The following is a 26,968-nucleotide window of genomic DNA, read 5'->3' as shown; positions in this document are numbered from 1 at the left end:
TGGATCTGAGGGAGGAAGACAAAGTGGCGCCCCCACCGCGCTGACGAGTGTGGGAATCAGAGCTGGGGGAATTTGCATGGAGCTGTCTGTCTGTCCCCCAGTGTGAATCGACTGCACCGCGGGGACACAATATAATCGGACTTATTTAAATACTCTGCCCCCTTCAATACATGGGCATGTCGCCGCTCACTAATTGGAGAGAGTTCTCTCCGCGGGCTGACCCCGTTTGAACTTTTAAAAGGAATTGCCAGTTCATTTGCAGGCACTTGTTTAAATCTGAGTTCTGAATCGCTAGTTCAAGTTCCTACTTCCAAGGCCGGGTAGGTGTTTAATTATAATAACGTGCTATTTAGAGAGAGAGAAAAAAATCCCCAACAAGCATTGAACTTGTACTGCTGGTGTTGCAACCCGAACCTGTCTTTATCACTATAAGCCAAACATTGAAATCACTTTGCTCTGTGATATTTCACTTGCTGCTGACGGCGAGACTCTGAAGGTCCATTCACCGCTTGCTGGATTTGTGCATTTTCTAATGGCTGGGCTAGCCCAGCGACATGATCCTGCCTTTATCGATCCATTGATTGCACATGGTCCTGTCCTGACCTCCTGATCCCAGAGAAGCCGTTTCCATGGAGACTGGAAGTCCTCGTCCAGCCTTTTCTCTCTCTCTCTCTCTTCAGTAGGAATTTCTTTGGGGCAGTAGTTGATTGTAAATTCCTGCAGAGACTGGAAGCATTGCGTGTGTCTCCCTCCTCCCCCTTTATCTTTCCCTCTTCGGATTGAGTGCAAGATTCAGACACTCACCCTCTCTCCCCATCTCTGATTCCCTCCCTCTCCCTCTCTCTCTGTCTTCACCCCCCCCCCCCCCGCCCCCCTCCTCCTTTCACCTCCACTCCCTCCCCATATCCTTGTGTTAAAACAATGAGCAGGACAGAGTACATCTTTCTAATCCCACAGAGGGCGATCTGACTGACTTGAGAGGCTCCGATCGAGGTTTCTTTACAGCTCCATCAGTACTTTCAATAGGAGAGGGCGGGGGGGGGGGGGGGGGGGGGGTTGGAAAAAAAATATCGCTTCTCATCCCCTTCTCAGAAAGACTCATCTGAAAAATGCGGAACAGAATGGGGACTGTCCGTCTGTCCGGCTGCTACTGTTTGCTGCTCATTTTCCTCAGAGCCCTCAGCACCGCAGGAAGCAAGGCTAACCAAGGTAAGGAAGCCTTAAGAGTCCCTCTTCTTCTTTCTCCAACAACCCCCAACCCCCTTCACTTGAAATGTATATATATTGTCCTTCTGCGAATCTGTTCACCCTGGAATTTCAGATCATGGAATGGAGGGAGCTCAGGGGTCTGACTGCGCAAGGGATTCGCCTGTCTGTGTGAGACAGGGCAAGTGTTTAAATAAGATCAACAATTCTGCTGAGAGGGAGAGAAAAGAAAAGGCAAACTGGGCAGCATAATTTGTTTTTGCAATTTGGGTCCAATTTAAAGAACATTTGTGACTAACTTTTAAATGTTTCAGTATCCTGGATGAATGCCTCATTTAAATACCTGGGGGTGGGGGGAAGCTGACAAACTTTGAGATATTTTAACTAAGATTTTATCCTCTGTTCTCGCTAAAGCACAATCCTTCAAACATGACATGTTCAGGGCATCTTCTTTCTCGTTCTAGTTTGATAAAAGTTTCCCATCTGTGTCTATTTTAGAAAGTTGAAGGGAACTATGTCACAGATCTTTGCGGGTCAGCCAATGAATTTTGCCATGGATTATTTAATGAATTCAGGTTTTCGATAATTGCTGTACATTTTGGGAGAACTGGCTGCTCATAATCGCTGCAATAGTAGATTTAAGGATGAAAACAGATATTTATATAGAGTGTCATTATTTGATGCTGGGTGAATTCAGCATTTCGTATTCCTCACACATTTACATAGGACCAGGGAGATGCCAGTTAATTGATTTATAATTGGCTCATTGTCTTGCAAACTGTAAGTCAGTAGAAAATTAAATAATCAATTGGCTTGTCACAACCAGCCACCACAGACATAGTACAATACACTCAAATCTGGCTTTTCAGATCCTGTTTTACTTGCGTCTGCTGACATTGTAACAATAGCAAAACAAACACTGCAATGTGATTTTAGTCTTTAGTTTATTAGCTGGCCGACTGACATATGTATTTGCTGAAAAATGTAATCTGAACAAGCTGGGACTTATTCAGTATGATGTTGACACATTACTGTGCAAAGTGCTGAGTGAACATTTAACCAAGAATTTTCACCACTTTGAGCATAGTTTAACATCGCTGAATATATATATGGTTGTTACATTAGATTGACTGGGTTTGATAGCTGGGCCATGGCTAGCCAACAAAACGTTGTAAAAAGCTGTGGCATGTTAAGTGAGTGCAGCACGTGAGATGTTTTTAGTTTGAATAATTTCTAATAGGTGCAAAATAATTCACTAATAAATTAGTGAAAAGCTGCACTTACAGTTAACTATTTTTCTTCTGTCCTATTCTGAAGAGAATGGTTATGGTTCCTCGTGTGCTGGAATGATCTGTTACCTCACTCAAGCTGCCATTCTTCTCATACTTAACCAGCACGTCTCAGCAACTATTTGACTGTGAGGAGCATCACTGCCCCAGTCCAATCATATCCGTACCCAACATTTACAAATGTCAACAGGAGTCACTGAGTAGTGACTAGGAAGAGGTACACTGGCAGATTTCCCTCTATCCCAAACCTAAAGGCAGGGAGGCCAATTCTGGTGCTCCGGATACTGCCTAGGTGGGATAAACTAAAAAGGCACAGACCAGAGATCGAACTTGGACCTTCCTGATCTGTATGGATCAGGAGCACTCGAGGGTGCATCTCCTACTGAATTGTCACAAAGAGCTAATTTTTCTGACCATATCTCATACTGCTTTTAATCACTTACTGAAGCATTCTTGCGGGTATGTGCGTGTCATCTTGTTTCTTATTAAATAAGCATTTAGTTCTCCAACATAAAGTTTGCTGGAGGCAGTCCTTTGTAAAAGTCCTTCCAAAGAGAATTAAATAAATTTAAATCAGCACCATTAAAAAATCTGATTTGACTTCCAATGTGACAGTGGGGCTTTAACAGGATGACATTTATTGATTGTAATGGGGCAAGTAAAGTACTAGAAGAAACACAGCAGTTTTGCACATTGTGTACACTTGATGCAACAACTCAAGAATTAAATCTCTCAGATTAAAAAAATAAATCTGTTTGACTGTTGGAAATTCACTCAAGTAAAATAATCTTGTAGCCTGTTTCGGAATATCACCTAGTTCAACCTTGAGTGCTGACATCCTTGGTACAGAACAAAAGATGTTTCCCATTATAGACGCTCTGCATGTGTAAGCGAGACACCTCTCATTAAATGAGTGGGTTGTAGGTCATCCACACTTACTTAATAAATGAGTGTCGGGGGGGGGGAGAGGAGGGGGTTGATGTGGTATGGAGGATTCTGACAGTGAAATGAGTATACTGGCTGCTTGAAATTAGTTGTGAATTTTTAACACTCTCCATGCCTCATACACTACAAAGCTGGCAATATCCTGAATGCTTAGCTTTCAAATAATCAGGTTTAACAAATTGTCACCATTCAGTTGTGAATATTTTCTGCAAGAAATAATTAGTGTAAGTTCTCAGCTGCAATCGGCCCCCTTTTATAGAATTTGATGAATAGCGGTAAAGAGTTGGATTCCCTCAGTGCCTGCCCTCAGTAGTTTTCATTGTGTTGCTTGTAAACACATGAAACAAATATGTTTTCATGTGCAATTTGAAGCTGTGGCATTTTAGCTCTAAGATTTGTTAACCCTTTCTCAGCTTAGCAAAAGTCTTAAGATTGTCGGCATGCAATCTCTTTAATTTCTTGCAGATTCTCCCAGGGCTCTCGCAAAGTTAGAGGTTCATGAGGGATTTGGTTCTGTGAGTGACACCAATTCTGTGGTACCTCATCTGAGAGACCAATCTTTTACGTGTAAACTGGGGCTGAAGAATGTTGCCAGGTTATTGCCGATTTTGGGGGGGGAAGGGGGGGGGGGAGTGTGGCGAGGCTGCTGGGTCATCGCAACTGATCTTCATCCAGGGCTAAAATCAATAATGATTACTGAATAATGTTGAGAATCAGGAACCCTTGATGACTTTCCCCCACCCCCATTTTCCTCTCTTTTTTATAAGCTCATTGGTGCCAACAATGGTGGTGGTATCCCTAATGCTACTCTCTGAGGTCAGAAAACTCAGTAGTCATAGAGGATTGAAGCTGGGACTTGCTTGTTTCTGTACTACATTTGGGTGGTGTATTTACACAGTGAGCTAGAGGGCCACTCGTTATTTACACTGCTGATATTTAATATAAAAACAGACAGAGAAAAGCTTATCTAAACACAAACCAAATTTAGTGCTATTTCACTTAAGCAATATGGAAGGACAGCTCCCCTATCGCAATGGCATGTTATATCATGGTGCCTCTGGCCATCGGTGCTGTGGGAATCACCCTGTTTATATCATAGGGAAGATTCAGCAGCAGTCGGACCCATGAAGTTCTAAGCCGCGATTTATAACCTTGTTCATGGGCAGTGCTACCTTGTTGACTGCACCATCAGCCTTGACAGCTGAATGATCCTAGCACACAAAAGCTCTTTTGCTGAATGTTACATGCTGATCCGTTGTGTACCATCCAATTTATTTTTAAAATTGTCAGTTCAGTTCATGGACTGCGATCAAGTAATGTGAGCCTAGTGCTATTGCTGTTGCTGGGCCACTCACTGGCTACTGGCAAAAAAGTAATTTCACCCGACTGCAGTGAAACTGGCCAATGCAAGCTTCACGCGTGTATATGAAAGGCCCCTGTTGGCTCAAGTGGAGCTGTAACACCGGCAGATCCCAGTTGGGCTGAATAGCCTGAATTTGTGTTGTATAATTCTAAGTCATGAAACAGTGGTTGGGGAGTGTTTTAAGTGCTGCTGGGTGTTACTGAAATGCCAAAGTTTGTTATTAATCTTTTCACTCTCAAAGGTGTACAAAAGCACTTGCAGCCCATGTACCTCCTTGCCTATCTCGGGTCTGTCATTTGGAGGGGGAGGTGAGAACAAGGCTAGTCAAACTAGGGAATGATATAGATGCTGCCAGACCTGCTGAGTTTTTCCAGCACCCTCTGTTCTTCTAAGGGAATGATAGAACTGGTACAGGCAAATTTATGAATGTGGCTCTTCTGAGTTTGTTATCCACTAAGATCATTCAGTATTAGATAGAATATTTAGGATTTGATTCGGGGGCAATAATTCCAACTAAAATGGAGATTTGTGATGAATAATAATATAGGGGAAAAAAATGAGTTAATTAAGGATCACAGATGGGGATTGAGAAAGAGACTTATTATTTGCATCCTTCAAAGGCGATAAGCGACTGATGTCCAGTTTTTCTTTTTTGTTGCCTTTGTTTCCGAGAGTGGAAGTGCCATTATTCAAAGCCACAGTAAATCCTATTGTGCACTAACACACAGCCAAATTAGTGCTACTTATGCAAAGGTTTCGCTAAAATGATGCACAGTGGGGCACAAATAGCAGGTTAAGGAGCATTTTCGATAATGTTTAAGAGGCTGAAATCCTCAAACAGCTGGTATCCAAAAGTTTATTGTGGAGGAGTAAGTTTTCCCTGGATTTTGGCATTGTGTGTGAGTGTGTGTGAGAGAGTGTCTGTTTTCTCTGGATTTCGGCATTGTGTGTGAGTGAGAGCATGCGTGTGTGTGAGTGAGAGCATGCATGTGTGGGAGTGAGAGCACACGGGTGTGTGTGAGTGAGAGCATGCATGTGTGGGAGTGAGAGCACACGGGTGTGTGAGAATGAGAGCACACGCGTGTGAGTGAGAGCACGCGCGTGTGAGTGAGAGCACGTGTGTGTGAGTGAGAGCACGGGTATGAGTGAGAGCACGCGTGAATGAGAGCACGTGTGTGTGAGAGTGAGAGCACACGTGTCTGAGAGAGAGTTTGTGTGTGTGAGAGAGCGTGTGTGTATGTGTGAGAGAGCGTGTGTGAGAGAGTGTGTGCGTATGTGTGAGAGAGAGTGTGTGAATGTGTGAGAGAGAGCATATGCGTGAGAGCATGTCTGTGTATGTGTGTGAGAGAGCATGTATGTCTGTGCGGGAGAGAGAGTGCGTGTGTGGGTTTGTGTTATGTGCCTGTGTGTGAGAGAGGTTGTGCACGCGAGGGTCTGTGTTGTGTGCGCGTGTGTGTGAGAGAGCGACTGTGTGTGTGTGGGTCTGTGATGTGTGAGAGAGAGTGTGTGCGTGGGTCTGTGTTGTGTGCCTGTGTGTGAGAGACAGAGTGTGTGTGTGTGGGTCTGTGATGTGTGTTTGTGCATGTGAGAGAGTGTGCATGCATGGATCTGTGTTGTGTGCGCGTGTGTGTGTGAGAGAGAGTGTGTGTGTGGGTCTGTGATGTGTGCCTGTGTGAGAGAGAGAGTGTGTGTGGGTCTGTGCTGTGTGCCTGTGTGTGTGTGAGAGAGAGTGTGTGTGCGTGGGTCTGTGCTGTGTGCCTGTGTGTGTGTGAGAGTGTGTGTGCGTGGGTCTGTGCTGTGTGCCTGTGTGTGAGAGAGAGTGTGTGTGTGTGGGTCTGTGCTGTGTGCCTGTGTGTGAGAGACAGGGTGTGTGTGTGGGTCTGTGATGTGTGCCTGTGTGTGTGTGAGAGAGAGTGTGTGTGCGTGGGTCTGTGCTGTGTGCCTGTGTGTGAGAGAGAGAGTGTGTGTGGGTCTGTGATGTGTGCTTGTGTGTGTGTGAGAGAGAGTGTGTGTGGGTCTGTGCTGTGTGCCTGTGTGTGAGAGACAGGGTGTGTGTGCGTGGGTCTGTGATGTGTGTTTGTGCATGTAAGAGAGAGTGTGCATGCGTGGGTATGTGTTGTGTGATTGTGCATGCGAGAGAGTGTGCGCGCGCGTGAGTGTGTCTGTGTGAGTGTTTCTGAGTGTGTGTATGTGCGTGTGTAATGATTTTAGAGATTTTGAGAAAGCTGTTCCAAGATTTCAGACAGTCTGAAATCTCTGCAGTCTGGCAACAATGCTGCTTAGATCAGAGTGCTGGAATTTGAAATATTCTTCAAGCTTAAAGTTTTATTTTTTTCTCGCTCCTGTTCTTTGATTCCTCTGAGGATGAGATTCTCTCCCTTCCCCTTTCTGGGTTCCCCTGTGTCACACGACCTGGCTGTGATATGTGCAATGGGTTCCCAGCTAAAGTAGTTAATGCTCTGTTGATTAATGCCATTTGACAAGAAGAGCTGGGTGGATATCTGGTTAGGAATGGGATTGAGCATTATAAAGATAAAAAACAGATAGAGATAATTGAGTTCTGTGTGGGACACGATGGCTCCTGAGCTGTTGGGACTATGGGAAATGTCATGGTAAAGGGAGGCAAATAGTCATGGATGAATAATGCTGTGCTCGGCAAGGCTGGCAAGTTTCACTAGCTTGACCTTTTGGGAAGGGGGCAGGGACAAGTCTGCACAATCTTGCCTCAGGAGATTAACCAGGTTGCATTGGCGAAAGTAAAATAAACTCAGCAAAAATGCCCAGCAAATGCTGGAAATCTGAAACAAGATCAGAAATGTACAGACAGTTAGTCAGCGTCTGCAGAGAGGGAAAGATGAGTTAATGTATCCTCAAAACTAAAAAAAAATCATAATTTACCAACTTGTGCAGGCTCAGCAAAAGGGGCCAGGACGCAAAGGGCTGAATGGCCCTTTCTTCTGTGATTTCTTAGTCTGATGTTTGGCTTTGATGTTAGTTGCACATCGTGACACAGTTAATAAGGTCAATGTGTGGAGGGTTGGGTTGTGAGCTTGGGTCTTTTGATTTTACTTCATTTTATTCCAGCTTTATTTCTGTTCCGTCTAACATGAGTGTCATTGGTGAATCACACAAGGCGAGGTCACTTTATTTCTGCCAAGCTGCCTATACTGGCGGCTTGGCTTTGTCTTTAATGTGGAGCTCCGTTGCACCCAGGTGCCTTCTGACCTGACTATCTGGTGCAGTGAAGATATAAAATCAAAACTTGGGTGTATTATAAAATGCTGACCCTTTTCTCGGTTGTCCAGTAGTCCATTGATACTTAAGAATACATTGTTACAAATTTTGCTGCGCATTTTTGGGCATTTTCCTAAGCTGCAAAAATAATAGTTTCAGCGTTTTTGAAGAGATAGTGCCCACTAAAATGATGGCCCAGACCTTTGAGACTTCCGACGCACTGATCTCTTTGTGAATTGCCCAGGGGGATTGAACTCCTGAAGGGCAGTTCCCATGCTCCCTGAGACCCTTTGAAAATGTCCAAATCATGGGCAGGATTCTGTCAGCCCGGGGCTGGGCCGGAGAATCACCGCGACCGGCGCGAATCGAGCCACGCCGCCCCGACACCGGGACGCGATTCTCCGCAGAGGGGAGAATCGGCGCCACTGGTGCCAGCACGGTTGGCGCGGCGCCGGCCGGGGGCCGCTCTACGGGGCTCCCCCGGCAATTCTCCGCCCGGGATGGGCTGAGCGGCCGTAACAGAAAACCCAAGTCCCACTGGCGCCGTTCTAACCTGCTCTTAGCTGACAGGACCTCGGCGTGGAAGGGTCCGGCGGCGGCCTGCGGAGAGGGGGGGGGTGTTTGACCCCGGGGCGGGCCCTCCTGACCACCTGACTAACCCCCCTGACCAAACCTGATTACCCCTCCTGACCCAACCCGACTACCCACCAGCCACATTACCCACCTACTGCCCTACCACTTATCATTGAACCCCTTTGCCACCCTATTCACCTGCCGCCCTATGGACATACACACATTGTACCTACCTACCCACCCTACCCATTGACTCAGTCACCCATTCACCCATTTACAAACATTCAAACTGGGAGTTCAAACTTACCGTATAACAGATAGTACCGTAAAATGGGTGCATGTTCTGCCCGACACTACTCCACTGTGATGGGGTTCTCCAATGGACTGTATGCTCTGCATTTCTGGAGAAGCCGAGTTTTGAAGTCCCAGCCAGAAATGCGGAGCTGTGACGGAGCACTGAAGAGTATGGCCGTCCAGCGGCGATTGAGATTTTGTTTGACATCTGACGTGCTATAACTGGCTGCATGATCATAAAATCCCTACAGTGCAGAAGGAGGCCACTTGGCCCATCAAGTATGCATCTGAAAGAGCACCCTACCCAGGGTCAGGTCCCCATCCTCTTCCAGCAACCCCTTCCAAACCTTTGGACACTAAGGGCAATTTAGCATGGTAAATCCACTTAACCTGCACATCTTTCGACTGTGGGAGGAAACCGGAGCACCCAGAGGAATCCCATGTCGACAGGGGGCGAATGTGCAAACTTCACACAGCCAGCCAACCGAGGCCAGAATTGAACCCGGGTCCCTGGCGCAGTGAGACAACAGTACTAACTACTGTGCCACCATGCCGCCCTTTGATGTTTGTTTGATCAACTCCATATATCCTACCCTAATGTAATCAAAAATTATCCTGAAATTTAGCTGCCATTACATCACCCCTCCAGATTCCAGTGCTCAAAAATCTTAAATAAATATATAAATTTAAATATACTTTCCTCTCCATTCGAGTGACCTGTGACAACCATCTGCCTCAGCACACATCCAGGGCTCCTTCAGCTCTTTGGTGTCCCCCATTAGCTGTTCTGGACCATTGTTCGATATCCCTGTCAAATGAAACTCTACCTAAATCATTATACCTTGTCAGTCTTGTCACTTCTTTCAAATTCTCTTAATAATCCAACTCTTCGGCATGCGTTCAATGCCCCTTTCAGTATATTGCCTCCTCTCAGCTCAATGTCCTCTTTCTCCATACTTGTAAGTGTCCTGTGTAGGCTGTTATGAACCGCCGCAACCGCGCCACGACACTCCGACGCCGGCGTGCAATTCTCTGAGGTGCGGAGAATCGGTCCCATTTGTGCCGGCCACGGGCCGCTTGAATCGGCTGCCGATTCTCCGGCCCAGATGGGCCGAGCGGCCGCACCGATACGACAGAGTCCCGCCGGCGCCGTTCACCCCTGGTCGCTGCCGGCGGGAACGGTCGGGGGTACGGCCTGTGGGGGGGGGGGGGCTCCTTCACCGGGGTGGGGCCTCCGATGGGGTCTGGCCCGCAATCGGGACCCACCGATCGGCGGGCCAGCCTCTCCCGCCCCCCCCCTCCCCCTCCCCCGGGCCTACGTTCTGGCGCGCCGGCCCCTGAACACCGACTCCATTTTGAGTCAGGGTTGGCGAGCTAAAGAAGTCCCCCGCGCACGTGCAGTATGGCGTGGCCCAACTGCGTATGCACAGGTTGGCCGGCGCCCATTTGGCACTGCGAAAGGAGGCTGGAGCGGCGTGAACCTCTCCAGCGCCATGCTGGCCCCCTGAGGGGGCCAGAATTGTATGTAACCGGGCCCGGTACGTGCCGGCGTGAAACGCGATGGCGTTCACGACGGCGCGAACCCTTGGGCCCAATATTGGAGAATCGCCCCCATGTTGTTTCCTTGTCCTGCAATTTCCATTTTTCACTCTCTCTCCTGAAGGGACTGGTTCCAGCCAGGGCATTGGCAGTGGCCTTAGCTGAGGGATTGGGGATTGGGCCTCCAGCAGTGCAGCTGCTGAAATCTCTTGCCTCTTACCCGATGGAGAAAGTAAGAAGTTTTATAACACCAGGTTAAAGTCCAACAGGTTTGTTTCGAATCAGTGGCTTTCGGAGCGCAGCTCCTTCACTCAGCTCTGAAAGCTAGTGAATCGAAACAAGCTTGTGCCCACCCCAGTCCAACACCGGCATCTCCACACCGATGGAGAAATGTATTGTATAACATGGTTCGGAGCCATGGAGATCCCAAAGGTGTGGGATTCTCTGAGCCTTCGCTCCGAAATCGCGATTGGCGCTGGGGCAGAGAATGCCCACGATCGGGTCCGACGCCGAGACGTGATTCTCCAGCGACTGGAGAATCGGCTCCAGTTGCGCGTGCGCGGTCGACGCGGCGCTGGTTGGGGGCCGTTAAAAGAGGCCCCCGCGGCGATTCTCCGCAGTCGACCGGCCGAGTTCCCGCCGAGTCCTGCCGGTATGGTTCCAACCTGGTTCCTCCCGGCGTGAACTCGGCGTCGCGCCTGTGGGGGGCAGGGGGATCAGACTCCGGGGGCGGCCTCCACGATGGCCAGGCCCACAATTGGGGGCAACCGATCAGCGGGCGCGTGCATTTTGGGGGGGGTAATGTATCTTCTTCTGTGCCAGTCGCCGCACGCATGCATGGACCGGAAGTGCTGGGGCCCGTATTGGCAGCCGGAGCTGCATGAAGTACTCCAGTGCCGTGCTGGCCCCCTGCGGGTTGCAGAATCGTTGGGCCAAGAGTCCCGTTGACGCCGCCATGAAACACCCCGGTGTTTACGCCGGCGTCAACACTTTGCCGCGATTTTAGAGAATCCCGGCCTTGGTTCTTGGCTTGCTTCAGGCATTAAAGTGATTTGAGCATTTCTGCACTGGGGCTGAGGTTAGGCAGAGAACCAATCGAGGGTTCCTTTTCCTAATTTATCATAGAATTTACAATGCAGAAGGAGGCCATTCGGCCCATCGAGTCTGCACCGGCTCTTGGAAAGAGCACCACCTCCACCCTATCCCCATAACCCAGTAACCCCACCCAACACTAAGGGCAATTTTGGACACTAAGGGCAATTTATCATGGCCAATCCACCTAACCTGCACATCTTTGGACTGTGGGAGGAAACCGGAGAACCCGGAGGAAACCCACGCACACACAGGGAGGATGTGCAGACTCCGCACAGACAGTGACCCAAGCCGGAATCGAACCTGGGACCCTGGAGCTGTGAAGCAATTGTGCTATCCACAAGGCTACCGTGCTGCACAATTGCTACACAATCGCCAGCTACAGGACACTTATTGGTTGGCTAAGGATGCAGTTTATCATAGCCCTTAACACTTGAATTTCTTGATTTGACTCTAACCACCCTGAGCACTCTGCATATCCCGCCATGTCCTCAAAGGACCAAGACCCCAGCCTGAGCAGGCACTGAACTTCCAACTGATGTTTGTGCATTGGAGTTTATTTTTTTTAAGGAACGCTGTTATGAAAATCCAGGAAAATGTGTTGCATTGTGTTCAGTTAGTGATTGCGACTTGAAATGCTTTCATTTCTTCTCATGAGACATATTGTGGTGTATACTGGTCAGAACATTCTGACAGTTTTGATTTTTTAAAAAAGTGGTGATGCAGTAGCATCAAATTTGTGTTCAAAATCACAAAGCATTGTAATAGAATAGTTTGAGAGAAACTGTTTCAGCTGGCAGGAGGGTCACTAACCATAGGATACAGATTGAAGATAATTGACAAAACAACTGGAGGGGAGATGATAAGAATTATTTTTTAACAAAGCGAGTCTGGAATGCACTGGCTGGACGGGTGCTGTGAGCAGATTCAAAATTAACTTTCAAAAGGAAATTGTATAAAGACTTAAAAAGGAAAAAAATTGGCTTTGTTGAAAGAGCAGGGGAGTCGGTCTAATTGGATAGGTCTTTCACAGAGCTAGCACATGGGAGAATGGGCAGAATGGCCTCTTTCTGTGCTGCTATATTCTATGAATTACATGGGCCGGGATTATCGAATCCCGCGGCAGAGTGTCCACGCCGTCGTAAACGCCGTCGCGTTTTACGACGGCGTGAACGGGCCGCTCCCAGGACTAATTCTGGCCCCTACAGGGCGAACTGTGCGCCGCGGGATCTGCGCATGCGCAGTTGCGCCGGCGCCAACGTGCGCATGCGCATTGGCCTCCTTCAACGCGCCGGCCCCGACGCAACATGGCGCAGGACTACAGGGGCCGACGCATAGGAAAGGAGGCCCCCAGCCACAGAGGCCAGCCTGCCGATCGGTGGGCCCCAATCGCGGGCCAGGCCACATCGGAGGCCACCCCCCCAGGTCGGACCCCCCCTCCCCACCCGAAGGCCGCCACACGACCCTTACACGCCGAGGTCCCGCCGACCCAGAGCAGGTTAGAACGGCGCCGGCGGGACTCAGCTCTTTTCTTACGGCCGCTCGGCCCATCCGGGCCTGAGAATCGGCGGGCCAGCCGCGTAGAGCGGCCCGCGACCGGCGCTGCGCCAACCTCGCCGGCCCCAATGGCGCTGATACTCCGTTCTGCGGAGAATCGCGTGCCAGCGTTTGGGCGGCATGGCCCATTTGCGGGGATTCTCTGGGCTGGCCCAGGACTGGGAGAATCCCGCCCATGAACTTCGCTGTTTTTTAATAATGCAATTTTTTCAGTATTCTTTTTTGCAAAGCTAGTGGAGGGAAACACATTTTGATTACTTTATCGTAAGTTATGATATGATTTTAGGATTTAAAGAAATTATGGGATAAGTGTTTGTTTTTGCTTTCTGGGCTATGATTTGGTGCAATGCAGTGTCCACTCTTCAGAGAACCCACCAGCGATTGTCCACCCTTTACAGAACCTGTCAGAATTTCATTCCTCTAAAACCCACGTTATTGCTGAGGTGATTGAGAAAAATCAACTCTTGGATATTTTTCCAGTGTTGTTTCTTTTAAAAAAATTATTTATGAATTTTGAATACCCGATTCATTTTATTCCCCCAATTCGGGGGCAATTTAGCGTGGCCAATCCACCTACCCTGCACATCTTTGGGTTATGGGGGTGAGACCCACACAGACACGGGGAGAATGTGCAAACTCCATACGGACAGTGACCTGGGACCCTGAGCGAACCAAGTCCTCAGTGCCGTGAGGCAGCAGTGCTAACCACTGCACCACCATGCTGCCCTAGTGTTGTTTCTTAATGGCATTACTTGGATTATGGCTGGGAGTCGTATTTTTGGCAAGTAGTATTTTTTTTTTGCTGTCAGTATTTTTTGCCAGTAATATTACTTTAGCTGGTAGTACTTCTTTGCCAGTAGTATTTTTTTTGCCAGTTATATTATGTTTTTGCCTTTAGTATTCATTTTTGCTGGTACTATGACTTATTGCCGGTAGTGTTTTCTTTGCCGTTAGTATTTGGTTTTTTTTGCTGGTAGCATTTTTTTGTGCCGGTAGTACTATTTTGGCAGCAGTATTATTTATTGCCGATATTATTATTTTCTGATCTTAGTATTGATTGTTGCAAGTAGTATTATATATTGCTGTTAGTATTTTGTTTTGGCAGTAGTACTTTTTTCCAGTCATACTTTTTTCCAGTAGTTTTTTTTGCTGGTGGTATTATATTTTGCCAGTAGCATTATTTATTGTCGGTAGACTTTTTGCCAGCAGTATTTTGTTTTTGCTCGTTGTATCATTTTAAAAAAAATTAAGAGTACCCAATTAATTTTTTCCAATTAAGGGGCAATTTAGCGTGGCCAATTCACCTAACCTGTACATCTTTGGGGTGTGTGGGCGAAACCCATGCAGACATGGGGAGAATGTGCAAACTTCACACGGACAGTGACCCAGAGCCGGGATTGAACCTGGGACCTCGGCGCCATGAGGCAGTTATATCATTTTTTTGCTGACGGTATATTTACCAGCTTTTTTTGCTGGTAATAGTATTTTTCTGCCGTTTTAGGGTAGTAGTTTCTTTTGCTGCCAGTATCTTTTTGTTTGCAGTATTGCATATTGCCAGTAGTATTTTTGCCAGTAATATTTTATTTTTGCTGGTAGTTTTCTTTTTTTGCTGGAGGGGAGGCAGTATTTTTTTGCCGGTCGTATTATATTTTGCTAGTAATATTTTTTGCCAGTGGTATTACATTTTTTGCTGGTACTATTTTTTTTTGCCTTTAGTTTTGTTTTGCTGGTAGTATGTTTTTGCCGGTAGTTTTTTTCTTTGCCTTTTAATATTTTTTTTTGCCGGTAGTATTATTTCTTGTCCGGAAAGGATTATAGAATTATCAAAGAAAACAGGTTCCAGGTCAGAGGAGGCAGGTTGACCATCAAGCCTGTGCCAGCTCTCTGCACGTGACATTTAGCCACTCCCTTGTCCTTTCCCCATTGCCCTGCAATTTCTTTTCCCTTCATCATAGAATTTACAGTGCAGAAGGAGGCCATTCGGCCCATCGAGTCTGCGCCGGCCCTTACAAAGAGCTCCCTACTGAAGCCCACGGATCTACCCTATCCTCGTAACCCAGTAACCCCCACTTAACATTTTTTGGACACTAAGGGCAATTTAGTATGGCCAATCCATCTAACCCGCACATCTTTGGACTGTGGGAGGAAACCAGAGCACCCGGAGGAAACCCACGCAGACACGGGGAGAACGTGCAGACTCCGCACAGACATGGCCCAGCCGGGAGTCGAACCTGGGACCCTGGAGCTGCAAAGCAACTGTGCTAACCACTATGCTACCATGCTGCCCTTCAGGTCCCTATCTAGTTCCCTTCGAAATCCACCTACCCCCACCACACTCTCAGGCCATACATTCAAGATTACGATCACTCGTTGCATAAAAATGTTGTTCCTCATTTCACTTTTGACTCTTTGCCAATCATTTTAAATCAGTGGTTTATGGTTCTCAACCTATCCTCCAATGGAAACAATTTCTCTCTACCCACTCTGTCTAGGTCCCTCATGATTTTGAACACTTGCATCAAATTTCCTCTCAACCTTTGCTACAAGGAGAACAGCCTCAGCTTCTCCAATCTATCCGCGTTATTGAAGTCTCTCTTATCAGGAACCATTCTTCTTTAAAAAAATATATATTTATTCAAATTTTTCAATAGATTTTCAACAAACCCCCCCCCCCCCCCAACAAAAAGAAAGAAACAAGATCAGAACAATCAAAAACTATACAAAAATCATACATTGGATTTCCCCCATATACAATAACCCCCCATATGACATTTAAATACACCAATGGAGTCGCAGGTGGACAGGGTGGTGAAGAAGGCATTCGGCATGCTTGGTTTCATTGGTCAGAACATTGAATACAGGAGTTGGGACATCTTGTTGAAGTTGTACAAGACATTGGTACGGCCACACTTGGAATACTGTGTGCAGTTCTGGTCACCCTATTATAGGAAGGATATTATTAAACTGGAAAGAGTGCAGAAAAGATTTACTAGGATGTTGCCGGGACTTGATGGTTTGAGTTATAAGGAGAGGCTGGATAGACTGGGACTTTTTTCCTTGGAGCGTAGGATGCTTAGGGGTGATCTTATAGAGGTCTATAAAATAATGAGGGGCATAGATAAGGTAGATAGTCAACATCTTTTCCCAAAGGTAGGGGAGTCTAAAACTAGAGGGCATAGGTTTAAGGTGAGAGGGGAGAGATTCAGAAGGGCCCAGAGGGGCAGTTTCTTCACTCAGAGGGTAGTGAGTGTCTGGAATGGGCTGCCAGAGGTAGTAGTAGAGGCGGGTACAATTGTGTCTTTTAAAAAACATTTAGATAGTTAAATGGATAAGATGGGTATAGAGGGTTATGGGCCAAGTGCGGGCAACTGGGACTAGCTTAATGGTAAAAACTGGGCGGCATGGACTGGTTGGGCCGAAGGGCCTGTTTCCTTGCTGTAAACTTCTTTGATTCTATGAATAGGGAAACCCCCCTCCACCCAAACGCCCCTTCAAAAGAACCCCCCCCCCTCCCTCCAGCCCTGGGCTGCTGCTGCTGCTGACCTCCTCCTAATGCTCCGCGTGATAGTCTAGGAACGGTTGCCACCGCCTGAGGTACCCCTGCACAGACCCCCGCAAGGCAAACTTTATCCTCTCCAGCTTGGTGAACCCTGCCATGTCATTGATCCAAGCTTCCACACTAGGGGGCTTCGCACCTTTCCATAGTAGCAAAATCCTCCGCCGGGCTACCAGGGACGCAAAGGCCAGAATACCGGCCTCTTTCGCCTCCTGCACTCCCGGCTCGTTCGTTACCCCAAATAATGCCAACCCCCAGCTCGGCTTGACGCGGGTTTTCACAACCTTGGACATAGTCCTCGCAAAACCCCTACAAAACCCATCCAGCGCCGGGCATGACCAGAACATAGGGACGTGATTTGCCGGGCTTCCCGAGCACCTCCCACATCTGTCGTCCACCCCAAAGAACCTACTCAACCTCGCCCCTGTCATATGTGCTCTGTGAGTAACTTTGAACATTATTAGGCTGAGCCTGGCGCAAGAGGAGGAAGAACTAACCCTACTCAGGGCATCAGCCTACAGACCCTCATCTATCTCCTCCCCCAGCTCCTCCTCCCACTTGCCCTTTAACTCCTCCACTGAAGCCTCCTCCTCTTCCTTCAGCTCCTGGTAAATCGCCGAAACTTTGCCTTCTCCAACCCATACATCCGAAGTCACCCTGTCCTGAATCCCCTGTGCTGGGAGCAGCGGGAATTCCCTCACCTGCCGCCTCACAAGCGCCCTCATTTGCATGTACCTGAAAGCGTTTCACGGGGGTAGCCCAAACTTCTCTTCCAGCGCCCCTAGACTCGCAAGCGTCCCATCGATGAACAGGTCACCCATTCTTCTAATCCCTGCCCGATGCCAGCTCCGAAACCCCCCATCCATCCTTCCCGGGACGAACCGATGATTCTCCCGAATCGGGGACCAAACCGAGCCTCCCACCTCGCCCCTGTGTCGCCTCCACTGCCCCCAGATCTTCAGCGTCGCCGCCACCACCGGACTCGTGGTGTACCTTAACGGCGAGAGCGGCAGCGGTGCCGTCACCAGCGCCCTCAGGCTCGTGCCCACACAGGACGCCATCTCTAACCTCTTCCATGCCGCCCCCTCTCCCTCCATTACCCACTTACGGATCATCGCCACATTGGCTGCCCAATAATAGCCGCACAAATTCGGCAGCGCCCTGTCCCTGCTACGCTCCAGAAACACTCTCTTCACCCTCGGGATCTTATTCACCCACACAAAACCCATGATGCTCCTACTTACCCGTTTGAAAAAGGCCTTGGGGATCATAATGGGAAGGCACTGGAACACAAAGAGAAACCTCGGGAGGACCGTCATTTTGACCGACTGCACCCTACCCGCTAGCGAGAGTGGCAGCACACCCCATCTTTTAAAATCCTCCTCCATCTGCTCCACCAACCGCGTCAAATTGAGTCTGTGCAGGGCCCCCCAACTCCTAGCTACTTGGATCCCTAGATACCGAAAGCTCCTTTCCGCGGTAGCTCGTCTATCCCCCTTCCCTGGTCCCCTGAATGCACCACAAAGAGCTCATTCTTCCCTACGTTGAGTTTCTACCCCGAAAAGTCCCCAAACACCCTTAGGATCCGCATGGCCTCCGCCATCCCCTCCACTGGATCTGCCACATACAGCAACAGGCCGTCGGCATACAATGACACCCGGTGTTCCTCTCCCCCCTGGACCAGTCCCCCCCATTTCCTGGACTCCCTCAATGCCATGGCCAGAGGCTCAATTGCCAGTGCAAACAACAAGGGGGATAGGGGGCACCCCTGCCTCGTCCCCCGGTACAGCCGAAAGTACTCCGACCTCCGCCGATTCGTAGCCACACTCGCCACCGGGGCTCTATGTAGCAACCTGACCCAGCTGATGAACCCCTCCCCGAACCCAAACCTCCACAACACTTCCCAAAGATACTCCCACTCCACCTGGTCAAAGGCCTTCTCAGCATCCATAGCTGCCACTACCTCCGCTTCCCCCTCCACCGGGGGCATCATAATCACATTGAGGAGCCTCCGCACATTTGTATTTAATTGCCTACCCTTCACAAATCCCGTCTGGTCCTCATGAATCACTCCCGGGACATAGTCCTCAATTCTCGTAGCCAGCACCTTCGCCAGCAACTTAGCAGCAACATTGAGGAGCGAGATCGGTCTATACGACCCACAATACTGTGGACCCTTGTCCCGCTTCAGGATCAAAGAAATCAGTGCCCTAGACATTGTCGGGGGCAAGGTCCCCCCCTCCCTCGCCTTATTGAAAGTCCTCACTAGCAACGGGCCCAGCAGGTCCACGTATTTCATGTAGAATTCAACCGGGAACCCATCTGGCTCCGGGGCCTTCCCCGCCTGCATGCTCCCCAATCCTTTACCCAGCTCCTCCAGCCCAATCGGCGCCGCCAAACCAGCCACCTCCTCCTCCTCCACCCTCGGGAACCTCAGCTGATCCAGGAATCGTCGCATCCCCTCCTCCCCCGCTGGGGGCTCAGACCTGTACAGATCCCCATAGAAGTCCCTAAATACCTTGTTTATTCTCACCACACTCCGCACCGTATTCCCCCCTCTATCCTTAACTCCACCAATCTCCCTCGCTGCCTACCTCTTACGAAGCTGATGTGCCAGCATCCGACTCGCCTTCTCCCCATACTCATACACCGCCCCTTGCGCTTTCCTCCACTGTGCCTCTGCTTTCCCCGTGGTCAACAGGTCGAACTCCGTCTGGAGGTTCCGTCGCTCCTTAAGTAGCCCCTCCTCGGGGGCCTCTGCATACCTCCTGTCTACCCTTCGAATCTCCCCCACCAACCTCTCCCTCTCCCTCCCCTCTCTCTTCTCCCTGTGGGCCCTAATGGAGATTAGCTCTCCCCTGACCACCGCCTTCAGCGCTTCCCAGACTACCCCCACCTGCACCTCCCCATTGTCGTTGGCCTCCAAATATCTTTCAATGCACCCCGCACCCGCCCGCACATCCTCCATCCGCCAATAGCCCCACATCAAGGCGCCACAGCGGGCGCTGGTCCCGCTCCTCCCCCAACTCCAGCTCCACCCAATGCGGGACGTGGTCCGAGATGGCTATGGCCGAATATTCCGTTCCCTCCACTTTTGGGATTAACGCCCTACTCAAAATGAAAAAATCTATCAGGGAGTAGGCTCTATGGACGTGGGAAAAGAAGGAAAATTCCCTGGGCAGCGGCCTGACAAACCTCCATGGATCCACTCCCCCCATCTGGTCCATAAACCCCCTGAGCACCTTGGCTGCAGCTGGCCTCTTACCCGTCCTGGACCTAGAACGGTCCAGTGCTGGGTCCAGCACCGTGTTGAAGTCCCCCCCCCCCCCCCCCATTATCAAGCTTCCTACCTCCAGATCCGGAATCCGACCCAGCATGCGTTTCATAAATCCGGCATCATCTCAATTCGGGGCATATACGTTCACCAGTACCACCCGCACCCCCTGCAACCTACCGCTCACCACCACATATCGACCTCCATTATCCACTACAATATTCAGTGCCTCGAACGACACCCGCTTCCCCACCAGTTTTGCAACCCCTCTGTTCTTCACATCCAGCCTTGAATGAAAGACCTGCCCTACCCATCCCTTTCTCAGCCTAACCTGATCTGCCACCTTCAGATGTGTCTCCTAGAGCATAACCACGTCTGCCTTCAGTCCCGTTATGTGCGCGAACACCCGGGCCCTCTTGACTGGCCCGTTCAGGCCCCTCACATTCCAAGTTATCAGCCAGACTGGGGGGCTACCCCCCCCCCCCCCCCCCCCGGCCGACTAGCCATCTCCTTTTAAAGGCCAGCCACGTGCCTGCGCCTCCCGCACCCTCCAGTCCCCCAGGCGGCGGACCCCCGCCCCGACTACCTCTCCTACTTCCAGCTCCCCTTTGGCCAATGCAGCAGCAACCCTGTTTCCCCCCCTCCCCCTGCCCCCGCTAGATCCACATCTAGAAATTTTGCTCCCCCCATGACACTCCCGTAAGTCAGCTGACTCCTGCTGAATCGAGCCCCCCAGTATGAGAATCCCCCCTCCCCATGGCAGTCAGTGTGCGCTCCTCTCCAGCACCACCCTTCCCCCGGCCCCACCCCCATCCTTCCCTAACGCGGGAAAAAGCCCGCACTTTCCTGAGCCGGCCCCGCCCCCTCTGGCGCAGCTCCTTTTTGCGGTCTTACCCCAACTCCCCATCCCCGGGCCTCCACTCCCCCTCCTCCTCCGTGGGGGCCTGCCCCTCCAACACCGACACCCACACTCTCCCACAGCCCCCACATCAAATCCATTCACCCATCCCCACCCAGCACTCAAACAAAGAGAACATTCCCCAAATGTAATAAACACAGTGAACACAGTAAACATCCCCCCACGACAAACCCTCAATTTGAGTCCAACTTTTCAGACTGGATAAAGTTCCACGCCTCATCAGGCGTTTCAAAATAGTGGTGCCGATCTTGGAACGTGACCCACAATCGCGCTGGCTGCAGCATACCGAACTTCACCCCCTTCCGATGGAGAACCGCCTTAGCCCGATTGAAACCAGTTCTCTTCTTAGCCACCTCCGCACTCCAGTCCTGGTAAATTCGGATCTCCGTGTTCTCCCACCTGCTGCTCCACTCTTTTTTGGCCCATCTCAGGACGCACTCTCTGTCCATAAAGCGGTGGAACCTCACCACTACAGCCCTTGGCGGCTCGTTGGCTTTGGGTCTGCTTGCCAGGACCCGATGAGCCCCATCCAGCTCCAGGGGCCTCGGGTAAGCTCCCGCACCCATCAGCGAATTGAGCATCGTGTTCATATGTGCCCCGGCATCAGGCCCCTCCAATCCTTCAGGGAGACCCAGAAACCGAAGATTCTTCCTCCTCGATCTATTCTCCAGGTCCTCGAATTTTTCCGCCCACCTCTTGTGCAGCGCCTCGTGCGCCTCCACCTTCACCTCCAGGCCCAAGATCTCATCCTCGTTCTCCGAGGCTTTATGCCGCACCTCCCGGATCGCCACCCCTTGGGCCTTCTGGATCTCCACTAGTTTCTCAATCGCCACCTTCATTGGCGCCAGCATTTCTGTCTTCAGCTCCTCAAAGCAGCGTTTAAGAAACTCCTGCTGCTCCTGCGACCACTGCGCCCACGTTGCTTGGTCTCCACCCGCCGCCATCTTGCTTTTCCTCCCTCGCACTTTTCGCTGCCCCAGGATCACTTTTTTAACCGCCCCACTCCTGGTCCAATCCATATACTGTCGGGCGGACCTTGTTGTCACCTTTCCACATTGGAAGTTGTCGAACAATTGTCGTTCGAGCCCCTCTGGAGAGCCCAAAAGTCCGTTCCCGGCGGGAGCTGCCGAACGTGTGACCTACCTAGGCATAGCCGCAACCGGAAGTCCTTATCAACCATTCTTCTAAATCTTTTCTGCACCCTCTCTAATGCCTTCACTTCCTTTCAGAAGTGTGGTACCAAGAATTGAACAAAAGGGATAGTGTTTTTAGGTGCTGATGGGACAGATGGCAACAACGACAGCGCCGGCTGGCGTGCCCATTTCCTGTCATCGTTCTTGCCGCTGTCAATATTCCTCAGGGTGGGATTAGGCAGGACCTGCATACCCACCCAATTTGGGATGGAGGTCAATGTAGGTTGTCAGCTCGCTGAGGGGCAGTTTGGGATTTGGTGGGGCTGCACCGGTTGCATGCTTGGCCAGGGACAGACCAGTTGTTTGGAGGTGGCGACACAGCAGGGGGACAGTCATGGCTCGATCCATAAAAAGGAGCACGGCTGAAAGGGACAGTCAGCCATTGGCACACACACATGTGCCATTGGAAGTGTAGAAATTGTTGCGAGACTGACCTGTACACGCTTGAGCAAAGTGGGGGAATCCTCACCTTCCTGACATGGCGATGCCACAGGAGGTGGGGGTTAGTCTTCCAAACATTATTGGGTGCACAGCTGAACACAGGAAGGCAGCAGCTGGCAAAGTAAAGTAAGTAAATAAAGTCTCCATAGTCCCAGATGACCTAGGCTGCTCTCCCCTTTGAGGGGAAGAGCTGACTGGTGATGATTTATCCTGAGAATCACCACACCTCAGGCCGGGCCGTCATGAGGGCAAAGGAGAGGGTTAAGACGCAGGAAGGCAATGGAAGCCAAATTCTCAACACAGGACCCACTGGTGAAAATGAAGTTGAATGAGATGTAGGGGAGGCAGGGCTGCACCTAGCCTGAGATCTGTGTACTTGGGGCCTCAGCATTGTTCACCATGCTCTGCTTTTAGCCCTTAATGTCACTGTGGCCTTGAACGTCTTCACCTCTGGCTCCTTCCAAGAATCAGCAGTGGATCTTTGTGGTGTCCAAAGGTGGCTTCCCACTACTACAGTATGCGGATCACTCATATCCTATTTGCGAAAATGGGCAGTTGATAAAATTTCAAACAGATGAAACCACACAAGGACCCTTCTTCATTGCTGGGTACCCCGATGTACAGGACATCATTAATTGCACCAAGGCACTGAGTGACTGGCCAGTGAGATTCGTCCACTCGCTCAATGTTCAGCTAGTGTGAAATCACAGCAAGAATTTCCTCTAGGCGTGCACTCACTTTCCTGCTGTGACTCCTTAATCCTCCGGCAGTCCATACTACTTCATTCACTTTCCCCAAACTATGCAGATGGATTCTGGGGGACTAGGGACATGCATTGAAGAGATGACTACTCACCCTATTATGAGGCCCTAAGACAGAGTCACAGGGGCACTTTAACTGAAGTCATCTACTCACTCAGACCAGCAGCGAGTAGGTCATTGGGCTTCTGAAGATATGGGTCTGGTGCCTGAACTTGTGAATGTCTGCAGTACACTCCTGCAAAGGGTTTGGCTATTGTGATGGTCTGCTGAGCTCTCTATAACATGGGCTACTGGAGAGGTATGGATCTTGAAGAGAGTGAGGCCTTGGTGGGACACAGCTCATTGGAGGAGAGGAGGAAGATACATAACTCCAGCTGGTTCAGCTGCCCAGGGTTGCGGCTAGTCCAGGAACGGGGCTTGTGGTCTTATCGGGTTGCTGAAAGCATCACAGGACATTTCAGCGGAGTTCTTCTAACCCAAGAGTATGGCATGGTCTGGAACCCACTTTGAGATCCCTGCAAGATCACTTCCATTGAAGATGTAACCTGAATGGGATCCACCCATAGCACCACAACTGGCCAGTTGTTTCATTGCCCTCTTCAATGACCTTTCATTCTGTTCTAAAGTTTACATTTACAGTGAGTGAATCCCAGTGATTCAACCAGTGCCACCCAACCAATCAGGTCTGCGGACCCGCTGATGTGAGTGCATCAGTGCCTGTGGAGGGTGTGTTTGGAAGATGTGACGGTGTATTCTCTGCCGTTTTCCCTCAATGTCACAATCTGTGGGAGACAAGAGGAGAGATAGATCATGAGAAAGAACCGGCCTCTGGGCGAGGAAGCTTCTGTATTGCTGAAACCTTGGCATGATGTTGGACAGTGAGGAGTGCACTGCACATTGCAATATCCTTTCACCCTTTCCACCAGGTATGCCCATCTCTCCTTCCCCAACCTGCTCCTGGGAGTCACCCTTACAATCTCCATGGACACCTGCTCAATGGCACTCACTATGTGGAGACAGGGCACTCTTTCTCCTATCAGTGCTGGCATTGTGAACACTTTTCCCCCGTAAGGACATATAAGATAGAGATCAGGCACTGCCGGCCTCTGCGACAAATACTAACAGTTCTTTCACCTCGGAAGCTGCATGCCTCAGAGCAGCACAGTCCTCAGCACTGCTATGGCTCTTAGCCTTGCTATGGGATCAGTAAGGGCCCACAGTGCTCCCATGTTCAGGAGCACAATTCACCCTCCATTTCCTCAGCCAGAATGTCAGCTGAAAGTTGGATAGCCAGAGGCCTGGCTTCGCACTCACCTTGCCAGAGTGAGTAAAGTCATTGAACCTTTTCTGGATCGGGGTCCCAATGACTCCTGACCACACATGGGCTGCTGATGGTCTTTGCCATCTGCAGCCATGTCAGCTTGGCTTGGGAGAATCCTCCTGCCATCGCCTGGAAAAAACCTCCTCTCCCACACTGCCTCCAGAAGGACTTTGAAGTCAGCACCAGAGAATCAAGGGGTCGCCCTGCCCTAGGTACCAGCCCTATACCTCTAAACCTGAAGCACTGTTCATCCATTGTTTTAGTCAGACAGCAGCCTCAGTTAAGGCTGTCATTGTTTGTTTAAATGGAACCCGCACTTCTTCAGTCAAGCCTCTATTCTTGCCTTCAAGGGCGCTGATGGTCACCTAACCAGCACTCCCTCCATCTGATTAGCTGCTCACCTCCGTGATCAGCCATCATCTCATTGAATGGCGGAACAGACTCGATGGGCCGAATGGCCTATGTCTGCACCTACATCTTGTGGTCTTTATTACCAGTCATCAGGTGTATTGGAAAGATTCACAGGCTGATAATCAACCAGTTTGACGACGTTATGAACACAGCTTCCATGGCTTCTGGCTGAGAGATATAGATGTTACCACCGCGCTGCAACACCTCTGCAGCTTTGTACGAGATGCCTCAATTTAGAAAGCCCACTATCTTGCATGGATTTTTAATCATTTTCTCAACCTAGCCTGACACTTACAATGGTTCATGCACATCTACCCCAGGTCTCTCAGTTTCTACACTGGCATCGGAATTGTACTTTGGTTTATATTGCTTCTCTTTATTCTTCCTACCAAAATGTATCACTTCACACTTCTCTGCATTAAATATAATCTTCCACATATCTGCCCCAGCCACCAACCTAGGGCTGGATTCTCCAATTCTGGGGCTATATCCCCACACCCGGCGTGGGAACGGTGGCGCCAGGAAAACTGGCGCAAAACGGCTAGCGATTCCCAGTTTTGCTGGGGGCTAGCAGGGAGACAGCGTAGAACCGGCTCTAGCTGCTGATGTGGCCTGGAGAATTGCCGGGTCATGCTTCATTCGGAGGACGCTCGCAGAGTCGGCCCGCAAAATATCCCCCCCCTTTTTGCCGGATTGCGTGCCCCGGGCCGCCCAACCACAGTGCCCCCAGCCCCGAATTTGTCCGCCCCCCTCCCCCCCCCCCCCCCCCCCAACGACTGTGACGGCCTGGGACTGAATCCGCAGCCCCCACGCCGAGTTCCCGACGGATGAGACCACATGTGGCCTGCGCCGTCGGGAACTCGGCCAGTCGGGGGCTGAGCACTGGGGGGCGGTCCTCAGGCAATGACCTGAGGCAGTCAATACGTGGCGCGGCACATTGGAGGGGTCGGCGCATCGCAAAAGCAGCGCCACCCCGTTGTTGTCAGGAAGTTGGATTCTCCGGCCGTTCGCCAAATGCGATTTTGGCATTGGCAACCGGAGAATACAGCCCCTTGTCTCTGTTCTCATGAATTCTGTCACTAAGCTCCTCGGAACTCACTTCCAAGTTTTGAAACATCTACAAATGTTGTAAAAATGCCCCATACACCTAGGTCTAAGCCACCAATATACACCAAGAAAATCCTGGTACCGGCCCCTGGGGAATCCCACTGTACACCTTCCTCTAGTCTGAAAAACACTCCTAATCTCTGTTTCCAATCACTCAGCCAACTTCATAGTCATGCTGTCACTGCCCCTTTGATTCCAACTTTACCTGCAAATCCATTATGTGGTACTTTATCAAACCCCTTTTGGTTACACTACATCAACCTCATAGCCCTTATCAATCCTTTCTGTTATCTGCTCAAAAAACTCAATAAAGTTGGTTATATTGGGGGCATCCTCCCTTTAAGGCCCAGTGACCACTGGGACCCCAATCACCCCCACCCTCATTAAGGCTGACCTTATATACACTGGGTAATTGAGATACCCTGCCCCTAGCGGGGGAGCTAGTACTCCGCAAGGAGCATGGGGAAGACGAGCATTCCCACCCCGTAGGTCCCGTGCAGTATATTGAACCCTCCCTCCTTCCCTATCTCCATGCCCGGGGAACCCTACCATTTCCCTCTTCTCCAGGTCCGGGGGCTTAGTTCCATGCAGCTACCTGCAGTGCCTCTTCTGGCCACAACAGTGATGTTTCTGGAGGGAGTGGAGAGCTGCTGACCAACTGATTGGCCAGCAACTCTCCAAGGCTGGGCTTCTTCCTGGTAATGGGTGGAAGTCCTGCCTTATGCCAATCAGTGCTGAACATTCCTGAAAATTCACACCCATAAGTTTGAAACTTTGTCCCAAGATTAATGAGGGAAACCCATGATGAACTCAACATGTTTAGTCTTATTCTTTTTTTTAAAATATTTTATTGAAAATTTTTGGTCAACCATCACAGCACATTGTGTATCCTT

The 26,968-nt window shown here is 50.1% G+C and overlaps 1 protein-coding gene across 2 annotated transcripts in view; it reads left to right on the top strand.

The window, feature by feature from the left end:
• Positions 1-345: 345 nt before the first annotated feature.
• Positions 346-26,968, top strand: part of LOC140393894 (signal peptide, CUB and EGF-like domain-containing protein 3) — a 520,338-nt gene continuing 493,715 nt past the window's right edge. The window contains exon 1 of one of the 2 annotated variants that reach the window (XM_072480490.1): positions 346-1,209. In XM_072480490.1, the coding sequence (XP_072336591.1) occupies positions 1,110-1,209 (100 nt within the window). In that variant the 5' untranslated portion in view covers positions 346-1,109. The remainder of the gene's footprint in view (positions 1,210-26,968) is intronic. The other variant, XM_072480491.1, reaches the window with a different exon arrangement.

The sequence above is a fragment of the Scyliorhinus torazame genome, chromosome 17, assembly GCF_047496885.1.
Source record: "Scyliorhinus torazame isolate Kashiwa2021f chromosome 17, sScyTor2.1, whole genome shotgun sequence".
Lineage (NCBI taxonomy): Eukaryota > Metazoa > Chordata > Chondrichthyes > Carcharhiniformes > Scyliorhinidae > Scyliorhinus > Scyliorhinus torazame.
This window is presented reverse-complemented; position numbering and strand designations above follow the sequence as displayed.